Source organism: Ciconia boyciana, chromosome 2, assembly GCF_034638445.1.
Source record: "Ciconia boyciana chromosome 2, ASM3463844v1, whole genome shotgun sequence".
NCBI classification, from domain to species: Eukaryota; Metazoa; Chordata; class Aves; order Ciconiiformes; family Ciconiidae; genus Ciconia; species Ciconia boyciana.
This window is the reverse complement of record NC_132935.1, coordinates 130,801,336-130,816,395: the sequence shown is the minus strand read 5'-3', so window position 1 is coordinate 130,816,395 and position 15,060 is coordinate 130,801,336. Positions and strand designations below refer to the sequence as shown.

At 38.2% G+C, this 15,060-nt stretch overlaps 1 protein-coding gene across 2 annotated transcripts in view; it reads right to left on the bottom strand.

The window, feature by feature from the left end:
• Positions 1-15,060, bottom strand: part of JAZF1 (JAZF zinc finger 1) — a 201,325-nt gene that overhangs the window by 80,572 nt on the left and 105,693 nt on the right. For both annotated transcript variants that reach the window (XM_072854067.1, XM_072854066.1), the window contains exon 2: positions 9,550-9,622. In XM_072854067.1, coding sequence (XP_072710168.1) covers positions 9,550-9,622 — 73 coding nt within the window. The remainder of the gene's footprint in view (positions 1-9,549; positions 9,623-15,060) is intronic.

The following is a 15,060-nucleotide window of genomic DNA, read 5'->3' as shown; positions in this document are numbered from 1 at the left end:
TCCCATGGTTTGCATATGTCTCTACACTGTTGAAAAATTATTTTCTGATTATGTGATGCCATACTATCTTAGCAAAAATAACTAGATAAAAAAAATTTTTCACAGATGATGTGCCAGGGCTTCCTTCTCTTAGCACTAATAGCACTTTGCAAGTTTATGAGAGCAGCCCCACAGGAAAATCAAAAGCCAAATAAAATTCAGTTACACAGGAACCTTTTCTTCTTACTTCCATTCTGATCATATTAGAAGTTCCTTTACTTTATAATACCTGCTCACAATCAAAGCAGCCAAGCTTCACAAATTCCTTGTCCTAATATATATCGTCATTGCTCTCTTTTACTCTCATGGTTTGTATCCACTGGTTGTTTTCAGTTGACTTCAGTTTTAACCTTCATTTTGTTTTGTGTTTCCTCGACATGAAGCCTAGTTGGGATTCCAGTGCACAACACAGGTTCCTTGAAGATGCTTGGCGACTGTTATAACCTGTGTTATTCCAGTCACAGATCTTGGAGAACCATCTTCCAACAGCATTTTGCTGATGGACTGCAAAACTCCCTTGTCAGCCTGCTGAAAGCACCCCCAGCCTCATTAGGAACATAAGGGAAGAAGCCAACTCCGTCAAGCTCTCCACCTGGTCTCCATTTCTTGGGACACTGGAGTATTGCAGAGGAAGTGGTGGGATAATTAATGCATCTTTGCAGGATATACAAACTTTCTCTCTGGCTCAAAATCAAATTGAGAGGTCAAACCAACCGCAAAAATATTTAATGGAAATTAAGGCTGAGACTAACACTTTGGAGTAGATTTTATGTAGCGGAAGATGACATCAGTATTCTTTCCTCATGAGCCAAGTTCTCCAGCACTAAGAATATTCTTTCATCTGCACTTAATCTCTAGACTAAGCTATCGGCTGTCCTAAAGCATGACTTGGACAGCCTTGATATGCAACCTCCAAACTGCAGCCCTATTTCTGAATGTCTACAACAAGATACAAAGACATACTCTGTCTTGCACCTCTATTTTGTTACATGGCCTTTATGCTCACAGCCCCCACCCCTCATTGAATACTGGCAAGACTTCGCAAATGATGTGAGAGCCTTTACCTGGAAGCGTTATATGCAAAAATGAGAATGAAGGAGAAGGGAGGGAAACATCAAGTGCCCATAGCCACTTCAGGAATTATTCCAGAATGTGGCTGTTACATTTTAATAAATTACAAATTAGTGGGATATTCATTACTGGAAGGAATCTAAGAATACGCAATGTACTTGCATATCTAAAAGCTAATATAGGAAAAAAAAAGTAATGCAATAATTTGCATTTTGAACTACTAAATTTATTTTAAAATCTCATTTTTAGTCTTACTGTAGATTAATCCTATGCACGCTTTTTTGCAACAACTCTAAATAGGTAGCATTAGCGTGAAATATTGTTACTTTTTAAAAAATCAGTAAGGTTAGAAAAAGAAACACAACTACTTTCGTACAAAAGACCAGTGATAAGTAAACTTTAGTTTCAAAAAAAATCAGACCACAGTCAATGAATATTACCACAAGCTTGTCTGGACCGCCTCGGGATTCCAGGGATGGTAAGTTTGCCAATCATCACATGTAGCTCAGATGGTCACAACAAGCTTTTAGCAAAACACTGGACAGCAAGGACCTTTCCTAAAAAGTTATCTACTCCGCCTCTAATTTTCTCTTGTGCATGTAATGTTTTGTTGCTGTTGTTGATGGTGACTTAAAGAAAAAAACATATCAGGATAGGAGGTAACTAGCTGTATATAGCAGCCATTTCTGTGAGTGGTAAAGACAGGAAGAACAGCCACTGTTTTCAGCCATTTTATCTCAGATTGTACTTGAAAGAAAACTAATGCACAAATGTAAAATTTTTGCTCATCCTTCACTCTGAAATCAAAGCATAATAGAGTTTCCACAAATTCGTATTTCTGCAAAGGATATGAAACTGGCACGTTAGTGTGTTTTTCAAATAGCTTTGTGAGTATGTTAAATAACTGTAATATAAAGAATGAACATACGTTATTACCAGAGTCTAGTAAGAATAAGGGCCTCATTGTGCTATTCATACACAGAAATAGATACTGAGAGCACTGTTACCCCACACAGCTGACAGTGAAATACCTGAATACAATTTTTTCGAACAGCAAATGCACAGTCCTTCTGAGAGCACTACTACTGCTTATGATCAAATTTAAACATCACAGAAAAGAAATGCTCTCCTTTTTAAAGCAGGGGAAACTGAAGAATTTCTCCCCTCCCCTCCCAAAATGGGGAATTTCTGTGAAGAGACCTATGCAGAAAGCTGGGAATTGCAACAGGACCAGTGCAAGACGAAAACCAGTGCCAGAAAGACAAGATGATTTTTCCATAAGTTTTGGCATGCCACATTGACAAAAGATGAAGAAATACCGATAAAGACAAGAATCCTGAAAGTCCTGAGGATTTATACTGACAGCTCTAGTGTTTGCTAACTAAACTACACACACAGAGGTGTGTATACGCACAAGGAACGATGCTGACTTGGCAACACTTCTTTCACTTGAGATACATGAGATGGTATTTTTTCTGTCCCTGGGTCTTCCTTATAAGCATTGCCAGAAGAAAGCTAATTACCTCTCAATTAAAAACAAAAAACCAACCCCACAACTAAAACACATTCTTTCAGTGTCCTACACATTTTAATTCATCATGTAATTTTTATTTCAGGGCATGGCATTAGGGCTTTTCCTTAAAATGCCAATCTGCTTTTTGATCTTTACTGCTGACATGAAATAAAAGAGCTGTACATTATATAAATCTTCAGTTTCGCTTAACTTGAAACTGATAAAAAGAGAAAGAGAAAACAAAGCCAACTGCATAAATCCTTCCAAACCAAAAGGCATTCCCCTTACCCTAACATTCATTTCTGCACATCTTGTTTGAATTATCATCTGAAGTTTGTCTTGTTCCATCTCCAGAACAAGTCAAATCGCAGAGCATAAAGATATGGCTACATGAATAAAAACACATGATCCACATGGTCACTGCAAACCTAAAAATAAGCTCAGACAGAAAAATAGTATCTGCAGTTGACATGTTACTTTGATCCCTTCATTTCTGTATTCTGCCACACGCATTCAATCCAGCAGCTACTGGAAGCATTGGCATGCACCTTCAACGTGATAAGAATCAATAGTCTGAGGGAATCGCTGCACTTTTACAGAGCCATGATATTCAATTCAAATAAGACAGTATCATGTTGCAGAAAGCAAAAGTTAAATTTTAAGATAAGGGGCAAGAACTGTGGTACTAAGCACTATAAAATGAACAGGTACAGCAATAGTTTATTAGATTCACTGGCCTGGATTTTCTTGTGCAGAAAAACTGCTCTCCAGTAGGATTCCTAAAATGGAAAAGTCTTTCTTGACTCTATCCTTTTGCTTCTGAATCATGACATGAGAATTAAGACAGTGTATGCTATACCAAAAAAAAGTTAAGATGGTTTTCTTTGAGTTACTTTTTTTTTATTTCGCTTTTTCATTCAAAAAGTCAAATTAACTATTTTGAGATTAAAAATCAGTTTTTAAGGGTTTTTATATATTTATTTGCAGCATGCCTCAATTAATCTATAATGTACCACCAATAACACACCTTCAAAGTTGAAATCTCAGGCCTGAATTAGAAAAACTTGAAGTCTGATCTTCTGCTTATCAGGTGAATGATGCAGTGAGTACTTATTTTAGAGGAAGACGCTCACTGTTTCAGAATTGTTCCATTTTGCATACGCCTTCTGAAAAAGCATCCACTAAGAAAGCAAGCAAGGAGAAACAAACTTACTTCTCTCCAGCCTCAGGACTTTAAGTTTGATTCCAAACTGTGCCCAACAGCCATTTCAATGACAGTACACACACATCAATAGGCAAAGAGGAGAAACGTCAACAGGAGAAATGATGTCCTACCCCAAGCCAGTTAATAGTCTTATGATTAAAACACTCCTAAGGGATCAGAGAGGAGGAAACTGAATCTTGGTCTTCCACATGTTATTCAAACAACTTAATGCTCACACTCTTAGAAAAAAGGAAGCAACAGAATTTGCACTGCTCCTCAGAAAATGTTCTATAGAGCTTTTTGGTGGCATATCCAGTTATTGGGTATGACCTCTGCGAGGCTACAGTCTTTCATTAGCTTCTTATTTAACTACTTCTCATAGCTTACCCCAGGAAAATCTGTCATAGCAGAACCACAGGAAAAAGTGCAATGTGTTGCAAAAACTGTGGATGCTACTAGGTAGCTTTAACATAAATAGCTATACTTAACTGAAAGCATGTTTAACTGTTACAACTAAATGCATACGCAGAACCAACTGTCAGAGGAAACCCACTAAACACACAGCAGAAGATAACCCTAGTGATAAAGAACGGATATGAATGGAAGTGGCCAATGGCAAGAGTGAACCTCCTGTATAGAAAGGAGTAAGAAGCACTTTAAATTTCTATCCAGCACTGAGCATAGGACCTTAAAAAAAAAAGTTAAGGCCAAAGAAATAAAGGATCAGTATCATGGTAACATAGTGCATACTAAATATATCACTACCTAAAGACTTAACTACTTTTTAAAATAACTTTCAAACGATCATTAAATCCTGTGGTGTTGGCTGTTAATTTTACTCCTGGAAAAAAATAGGTAATAGCAGAAGAACCAGAATTAGTGAGCTGGACAAGACACAGGGACAGTTTGCAGTGGTTAGAACTTTACATGAAATTAATTCCTTTCACAAACGCACAGGCTCACAGAAATGATTGATTTTACTTCTAGTGGTATTAGGAAACAGAGTAGGGAAATTTGTTCTTGAGAAGTCAATGACCATTGAGAGGAAAGGGAAATGGGGGGAGAAGCCTGGAGCCTACAGGAGTTTATAATGGTAACAGTGAGGCAAAATCTTGCTAGTTAAAAATAAAATCTGGAGGGAGGAGCAAAAATGTTAGGACTGGCTCAGAGATGTGCAAGGACAATCTTGGACTATTCACCCAAGAATGCCATCCAGTTTTGATCACGAGCTTCATTTGTGCTCCCAGCTGTGCACAAGAATAAACTTTATAGACATTCAACAGCCTCATTCAACACTGGTTACAGGAAACACTGAAAACATTCACCCCAGTGTGCTGTAACTGCTTGCAGGATCAACGCTTAAAACCTGTTTTATTATATAACCTTTCTTGTATGATCTCAATTATCAATAGAAAACCACTATTAAAAAAGAACCTAGGATTAATGTAATTAAAAGTATTTTGGTAGCTTTTTAAAGATTTTAAGTCTTTGAGTATAACAGTCTTTGCTTTCAACATTTCCCTAGTATAGCTATTATGTGATTTGCAGTACAAGCACTATATAATTAAGGCATCTTGGTTTCAGTTGTAGGTGCATTTTAGTTTCCTTTTTTCCCTGCCATGGTGAAAATCTTTAATCAAAGCAATTTCTGTACCTAAGGAAAATGTATTTTACAGAAACTGTATTAAATGCACATTTAGTTGTTCTGTTTACGGCATATGCTTCCGACAATACAAGTTATTACGGCACTTCCCACCTTCCATTTTCAAGGTGAAAGGAATTTACTCCAATAAATTATGCTTTCTTCCTATTTCTGGTACTTACCATCTCAAAGTTGAACTACCTCCTTTAAAACTTAATTGTAAAGGAGTTTTCATTTATTAAGTTTTAGAATCACAGCTTTTTATTTTTAGCATATTTTTTTAGTATTACCTTTTTAGCCAGAGGAATTATTTGTATGCCTCTGTTGTCTTCTCACTTGTGCCAATAATGCTGGGATGTTTTGGTTTTTTAAAAAAAGAAAACCCTGTTCCCACAAGAGCTGCTTTCATCACTAACAGGTAACCATCAGTATCCTTATTAAATAAATTCTAGAATATGCAAATACTGAGGAGTCTCTCTCCATTAGATTGCACAAGCCTAAAAGCCTTGACAGAATGCTGCAACACCAGGGCTTCACATTCCATGGTAATACAGCAAACTTGAGAACATAGCTGCCAAAGTCCCAGACCAACAGACTCAGAGACACAAATAGCACTATGTAGGTTCCAATAAACACCAAGCAAAATTCATAGTCATGTTAATTAACTTAAAACTATAAATACTGTATCTAAGTAGTAGTATAAGCAGTATTAATTATTGCCGCTAATTCCTGCATTTCAGTGCAATATAAAGGTGTCTTGACCCATATACAAAGGAAATACCTCTATGAAGTACTGGAGGATGTTGGCCCAAGTGCTCATTTGCAACTACTCCTGACAGATCACAGCCAGTATCCCATTCACGTAGTAGCACCACTGAACTCTTTGCAGACAAACCATTTGTGTATTTATAGGATGGAAGCAGATGAACTGCATCTGCTTTGGCACTAGTGTGCCTTACTGACTCCAATTTTGACTTCTAAGAAAGCAAACAGAAAGTAAGTAGAGAACAATCATCAATACTGGGGACTGCATAAGGCTACACTAAACTTCGTCCGAGAAAAGGACTTGCAGCAATTCAGTCAGTGCCTGGTGCAAGTGTTTGATGTAGCAATAATAAACCATTATGACCTATAATTTATATTTTGTCCACCGGTTTTAAAAAGAACGTTATCTGTCTACATGAGGATCACACACTATGGAAGCTGCATCTGTGTGTAGTTACTGAAGGCTGTAATGGCAGTAAATCTCCAGCAGAGAAAGAGACAGAGCCTTATAGATTCACACTTCCACAATCTGAAGGTTGTTTCAGAACTTAAGGGCAGATACAATATTGCTGTATTAATATGCCTGAGAAAATAACCAGGGGTAGAAGGGAAATGGAAACAAGAGTATGTTTCAGGTTGGAAACAAAGACTCCTGTACCCTTCTGCCTCTACTATCTGCTTTACTGATACTTTATCCTCCCAGCTATCAAACCAGACAACCCAGATTTATGTTTTGTTTTGTTTTAGCTTATAATGGCCACCATACAACAGGGCAATCGGCAGAGCATAAAGCACACCCACTTAATCTTTCTACCACAACATATATTAAGTGTACATCTTATCATATGATTTTGACAGTCCCTGAGAATCAGAAGTCCCTATTTTCCCAGGCTCCACAAGAGCGTATGGCCCACACAGAACATATTGAATATACAAACCTGCAGAGGAAGATTGTTTTAAGGTCTGGAACTCACAGCAGGAACCAAGCTAAGTTCAGTTCCACTTGGAAGCCATAAAAGCATGGGTTTAAAAAAAGTGCAGCAGTATCTGGTGTTTGATATCTAACAGTATGCAACATGTTTATGACATGTATTAGGCTACAAAATCTGAGTTCATAGCCTGGGACAACAAAGCAGAACTCGGCTCTGGCATATGTAGTGGGAAATAGAAAGGCATGTCTCATAGTGTAATGGATATTGCTGCTCCCTCAAGAGCTTTAGCTGCGTAGAGCAGGTGGTTCAATGAAAGACATCAGCACTTTGGAAAAAATTAAAATACAATTAAAAGAGCAATTAAATAGCAGCTGGTTTAAATAAGAGTCAATTCAGATTGGGTTTTATTATAAGAACAACTCCATTCAGTTCTGCAGAATTACTTCTCAGAATTGAAAGGGTAAGAAAGTTTGGACAAAATATGTAGTGAGTAACTAAAACTGTCTCAGTCACACAGAACTCAGTTAAAAAGGGTACCAAAATCATGAAATCTAGATGAGGTATCACTTTCAAACTACTTTAAGAATAGTCTGATTCCAAATCGGACAATCAAGTCCCGTGGCACTTTCTGTAATGAAAAGCTTAAAACAGCTTTTCCCTAATTTTCAAAAAAACTTTCCTCTCCCTCACATTAAGTAAAATAACCACAGAAGCAACACGAGAAAACGCCCAAGTATATAACGGAAAGAGGGAAACATACCATCATGCACAACAACATACCAAGCCTACATAAAAAAAAAACCAAACCAAAACCAAAAACGTTTTATACATTAAATGAGATCAACAGAAATAAGTGTTAAAAAGGGTCATGGTTAATTTCAAATATGCTTTCAAGGGTAGGACTGTCTCCAGGAAGAACAGGAGTTACTTGCCAAGGAGGAAATCATGTCAATACCAGCTATTCTTAATCATCATAGTCTCATGCAGTGGAGAAAATTTAGTCATTTTACCAAGTGAACACCATTTCTTAATTTCATACCTCAAAGTCTTCTTTTTCCCCCCACTGACACCCTTTCTCTATAACAAATATTATACAAAGGCAAATGGTGGTTTCTGTGTTTGAATAAGTTTGGGGTTTTTTTTGTTTGTTTTGTTTTCATTTTTAACATTAAGTTGAATTAGAAAGAAAATTTTTGCATTCTGTATGACCCATGAGAGTTTGACTCAACACAGTCTATCCTGAATTAAATGTTGGGTTAACCTTCCAGGCTTGTGAGTTTGTATCTCATCCTCTAGACAGCAAAGATACAAAAGGAAACTGGTGTCCCATGTGTAAAAGCCAATAATCCCATACAGAATATTTTCCGAGAAATGCATTTCCAAAATGCAACTAACTGGAACTTTCAACCACAGTACACCTGATCAAAAAAACAGTATGATGTAAAAGAAGGCAAAATAATCCCAGAATAGCAGCATGTTGCTTTACCTAGAATAGGAAAAGGCGTTTTAAATTAGGAATTGCACTTCCTGTACAGCGTTCATTTAGGATTAGAAGACAGTTTGGCAAACATACTGAAAAAGGGGCACTGCAACCGCACAAAACCTTGCCATCTTTCCCTTCCATGCAGCATGCTCCATGGGTCACTCTCCTCCCAGAGGAAAAGTAATCTGAGCTTACCTCCATTGAATTCTGTGATGTGCTTAGGTGAGAGGGAAAATAAGGAGCGGCTCTCAGGCTGCTCTTTACCATAACGCAGCCTGAGACACGAGCAACCCTTCCATTCCTCCATGCTGGAGTACTCTGGAGGTTTCAGTTCTGTCATCGGTCAATAACTGAAAAGCCAAGGCTCTGTTATTTAGATAAATTCTTTAAAAATTGGATTAATTTCTTAATTTTGTCAAGTTTTAGGTTACATAGGGCTGGTAAGCAAGATTTTTAAAGACATACACTGTGGTTGAAAAACTTCTGAAGTACTGTAAAAAATTCTTGTACATATTGGAGTATTATCAGTTAAATTTCACTTCTGATTGAACAAAAAATTTCTTTCTCCACTCACTTGTGTGGAGTACAAGAAAGTAGAGAATTAAGCAAAGATAAATTATCTTGTTTTGCACAAGATTTATCTTAAACATAAAAGGCTAAAACCTCATCCCCTACGTATTTGAGCAGTGCAGCTGAAAGGCTACTTGGGCCCTATATAAAAGTGATAAAAAATTTAGTTAAATTTTAATTCAACTGTGTTTCCAAAACAGGTGTTACCATAGTGTCATATAAAATGAAACAAAACAGAATACATACATAAGCATACCATTTTGGCATATGCATATATACACATATTGTGCAAACCAAGATCAGTTATACCTGAAAAATAACCACACTTACCTGTTAATGTAACTTAAAGCAACATAGGTTGGCTGCTGAAGTTCTTGTTTCTCTAATACACGTGGGTCTGTATCTGGAATAAAAAATACATACACTGAATTGAGTTTTCTGTATTTACATTGGAACATATGGGACTGTATACTGCAAAGTAACATAAGCTAAGACAAGAGATATAAAATAGCTCAACCCAGTTTATCCATATAGAGTATGCTTAGCACAGCACAATCATTTGTTCATTCATTCATAAACACAGTATTGCATTACTTTACACAAGAATTTGAAACATCAACAGTGATGTAATTTCCAACTGTCACACAAGCTTTCACAATCCCCCTCATAAATATTAGTTTTCACTGCTTTCCATGATTTACAGTGTTAAAAGGATCAAGCTTTCTTCTTTTTTAACATAGCTATTTCTAAATATGGTTGACATATTTTGAGATGTTTCAAGAGTGATTAGATCTCTGGAACTGGGACTTGATACTTTTCTTCTGCATCTCTGAGTTTTGCTTTCTCCCTTCTCTACAGCTTATTTTCTGAAGCTCTCAATCAGAAAAGTAATACAAAAATGCACTTGAAGCAAAATGCCTGCCAAGCAGAGCATTGCCCACCAAAAGCCCTGAAGCAAACACAATCTAATTCCCTCGAGTGCATTCTCACTCAAATGAAAAAATATGTTTTCAATCACTGTTTTCATTGTCCTTTTCAGTTAAGTTTTGCTTTTATCTAACAAAGAAGTAGTCTGGGTTTAAATTTCTGAAACCAAAACCAAGGGAGTATGCCCATAGTTTACATAGTTTTCTTATACAAAAAAGGATTATTTTGAGGTTTCAAATACAGCCTTGCCCTACATTGTAGAAATGCACCTTTAGGAGCTGAGCATAAACAGACTTCAAGAGTTCCCAATGGAAAACGTGCATCATGCCTGTGCAGATTACTACATAGTCATTAACAACGTATTTTATGCATTACTTTAAAAGCAATTCTGGGTGCAACTTCTGCATTTTAACTATAAAGAATACAAACTGCTTTTACTGAATGGCTCCCCATCGCACTGCTACTTTCCATCTTTTATTTCTGAGAAGCATCTACTTTGTGTTGGGGGGGGGAAGAGGGGAGAGGAACTCCAAGCAAAACCCATATTTTGGATTGTTCTTGCTTCATCCTACAACTTTAAGCATTATTAATCTTAAAAAGCTCATTATCTTGATAGCCACATTTGTTTAATCTGATCAGTTGCTTCTGGTGGTTTTTGTGGGTTTTGTTTTGGTTTTAAGACATGATACAATTATTTTGAAATCCGTCTCTGCTGCTCTGCCTTAAGGAAGATTTTTAACTGAACTGAATGGGGACTGTGTTTGAAGTCCATGCATTTGTCACACCACTGCCCGAAGCAGATAATGTCTTTATTCTGTGAGCAGGGAATCCCCTGTCCCACCCCCTCACAGCTCAGACTGATCCTAATCTTCCTTCCTACATTTGCTCCTGCAAAGCTAGGCTGCAGGATTTGCTAACATGCCTTTATCAATATGTCCCTAAAGAGATAAATACCTTTAAGGAAGTTCAGAGAAGAGGGATAAAGGCCCAAGTGCCAATCCAACCAGCAACCACAAGCCTGTTATCCTTAAAAGGACCAGATCTTGCTGGTGCCTGGGGAAATTCTGCAGTAATTACCAGCACACCATGTTTCGTATTAAGTTAACCAAAGACAGCAAAGCATCAGCTATCTTCCATGTTATCTTTATAATTCACTTCTCTGAGGAAGTTTGGTTCACACAACACACAAAGATCTTTTACTTGCCTTTGTTTCTACAAAACCCACAGTCATTTAGCAGGCCAAGCATACAACTGCTGTCATGGTGAGCTCCGTTAGGATTTACAGCTCGCTGGTGCATGTCCTGCCATGAAACTGTCTCGATCCAGAATGTCTGCAGAGCATTAATCCCAGCCAGGACTATCTGAGAACTGCCTCAGCCCAATTTTAGGCATCTGTGGTTAAATGACTATGTCTTTGCTAATCCAGTTCTTAAATGGGATTAACCTCCATCTATAAACAACAGTTTCTGTGACTGAAGGAGACAAAACTGGGGCTGGTTTACATCAGAGCGCTGCACATATCTGTGGGAGAGGACAAGGGAAAGCTCTAAGGAAGAGTCCACCACCCTTCTGCTGCTCACCAGCGGCTCACCATAACACCAGCTGAAGATGAAAATACAAAGACAAAAACCAAAAGCCCCATAACTTTTGTAGGAGTGTGTTATCAAAGCACAGAGAAATTTGCCTGCTGGCACTTGCACAAGGCCGAGTCCCATCTCTCAGTAAGCGTTGCCTGACACATGAGGAATGCACTACACACATTCAGTGTATCTATCCCTTCCCCCTCTACATATCTTTCACATGTATTTCAAGTCGATTGTGTTGTGTATCCCAATTCCAGCAAAAAATAATCCAGGAGGTGGTCAAGAAAATCTTGTATTAATTTAGCACTCAAAATGCTTAACACATTTTTATTCCGCTTGCAACCAGCTGCTGGGTTGCTGGTCATGAGAATGTCGCATTCACTTCTGCACTGTAGCAGGAACTATACATAACACTGTTGGATATTATTTCTCTTCCCCAGCTATAATAACAGAAGATAAAAAGAAAGCCCAGAAACTTGCATTGGGTCCACCACATGGCCCTTAGAGAAGAACAGAAAAGAGCAGAGACCAGGCCAGCTGTGCCACAGGTGCCAGCAGCCACACGGCCCCAGCACAGCCCTTCCCCAGGTGGAAGGGCATGAAGGCTGCACTGGCAGCCCCATTGCACCCACCTAAAACCTGCACAGCCTTGCTATTCAGGGCAAATGTACACTTTGCTCACCACTGCCAGCTTTTTTCCCACCGTCTTAAAATGCCACTGGTCTGTTCCTTCCCACCTCCATTCCCTCTTCCTCATCCTCTGCCCAATCTCAGCCAGCACCTTTCCTCTCTCCTGCCCCTTCCTAACCCCAGTTCTTGCTACTCGTCCTGCCTCCCATCGCTCTCTCCTGCCCTCGCAGTCACGCTGCCCACTCCTCTCCCCTCAAAATATCCCGACATACAAACAAGTTAAAAATCGCATGGAGGTGTCTGTAACCACTTGTTCACTCTTGTACCACAGAACTGAAAATACATACAATTCTTTCCCTGTACTGACGTCTTCCCTGCGGCCTCTGAACCCCTCCCCTCCCTTGTATCTTACTTCCAATTTAGACAGTCTCAACTTACTTTCTTGATGTCAGTTAGCACACTTTTGAGCACAGGGTGAATATACGTTATTGTTAACAACTACAAAAAGACCACAACCATCCCAGGCTTGCTAAAAAAAAAAAAAAAAGACAATAATTAGCTTTTTTCTTTCTTTCTTTCTTTTTTTTTTTTTAAAGATAGCAACCACAGCTATGGTGAGATTAAGTAGCAGTTATTCCCTGATGCTGAACCTTCAAGCCTGGACTACCAGTGCTCTGCTTCTCTCACACCTAAGCACATTCATACAGACACTAGCACCGTTTTCTAACACCACACATGCTGCCCAAAGCCACGGTCTCTGAACACATTACCCCACTGACCAGGATGTTATGTATCAGCCAACACTCTCAACTATCTGACTCGGGGATGAGGAGCAGGGGAGGCAAAAATCTGGTCTCAGTCTCACAAAATGGCCCTGTATAATGTTAAACGTTTAGTCAATGTTTCTTCAAACACACATATGCTGGTCAAAGTCAGCCAAAAGTAGCCTAAATAGTTTCCAAACAGACACCTATAATGGATTAAACACTCACAGATGACAAATCTTTTTCTTGAAAAGTATTTAAGCAGTACAACCTAGGACTGAGTTGAGCTCCCTTTCTTATAAGAAAAATATCCAGACAGCACACACAAAAACAACTACAGATTTTGAAGGCACTGGTTGATTAGCATTACTTTAACTAGTTACTCTCGCTTCTTGAATTAACATGGGCTATCGAAGACTTGCTACTTCATTAGTTTTGCTGTAACACTTTAAATCTGGTAGAACAAATTGCCACCCACTGTACATTAGCTGCCTTCATTATTTGTCTCTTCTCATAAGCATTATGTTCCACTGATTTCATTACACAGCGGGAAGAAGAAAAGCACTATGTACTTTCTGTAATGCCATGGGGTATTTTTAGCTATGTCCTCTTATTTTACTATGGTTTTAGATTTTAGAAACCCTGTTTTTTTCTCTTTTTCTTTAATGAAATGTTATTAAAATAGAATTTGCATTTCATATTAACTACCCCAGGGTTTTATTCTGGGTCCCACCACCTCACTATTAGAAGACTGAAGTGTGGGTGCTAACATCCCCAAAAGAGAGTTGCTCAACTAATCATCTATAGGATTAGACACCTCCAATTTCTCACATCCACACCCTGTTTCATACTGGGCAACCAGACAAGTAGTATGAGTGTGTAATTAAAGCTAAGACCATAAATTGCACTGCGCCATCTTTGAACCGTGCGGACGAAGTCAGGCATTTTCTGTGGACTGCGTTCTAACAAACTGAATCACTGACTACTGAACCAAGCTACGATTACTAAATCACCTCACTCTATGGAGAAATAACTTGCAGCTTGAAAACACTGCAAAATCCTAACCTGGTGAAGTATTTTAAAAAGAGCAAATAATAAAAAAGGCATATGCATCCTGTGTAAGTACAGTATTCATCAGTTATATAGCTTTGTTCTACATGAGTACTTCTGCACAAAAATATATGCCGCATCTTCGTTATTATATAACGGAGCAATACATTTTGTCCTACAAGATACAAGAAAGTTATCATAAGCAACTTCACATGAGAACTTCACTTTCATAAAGTCCCTGCATTTAAATCACTGTGAAAAATCACTTTTCACCTTATAAAGGGCACACAGAAAAGTGCTAACAAATTTCAGTGGCATTATTTTACAACCGCAAGCTTTCTTCTTACAGGGATTAGGAAAGGTCACTACCGCTAGCAAAGTGGTAAAGATAGTCTCAGAAGAAAAATAATTACATAAAGGAGGTAAAATTTAAACTACTCTTCAACATCTTGAATATGAAATGGCCAGTGCTGCTTTTACCCCCCTGTGCCACCTCTTAACAGGCAGAAGTTGGGGTCAAGAATGACAAGAGTCCAGGTACCTAAAGAAAGACATATCAATCCCTGTTCACATACAAATGAAGTGACTGGATTTTCAAGATTTTTTGGTAGCTGTAACCCTCCAACAGATTTCACTGATGTTGTAGATATTACATTTTGGGGGTGTGGGATAGGAGGGGTGTCCATATCTTAAAAAGACCTAGGTTTGAAAAACATGTCTTCTATCAGCCATGCCATTACTTAACCCAAATAGTTGCAACAAAAGCAAAAGACAAAACTCCCCTTGCCAACCCAAGGGTGTTACTTCTGTTTCCGTTTAATCTCAATAACTAAATGCCTCAAATGTTATGAAAATAATGGCCCTGCAAAGGGTTTTAAAAGCACTAA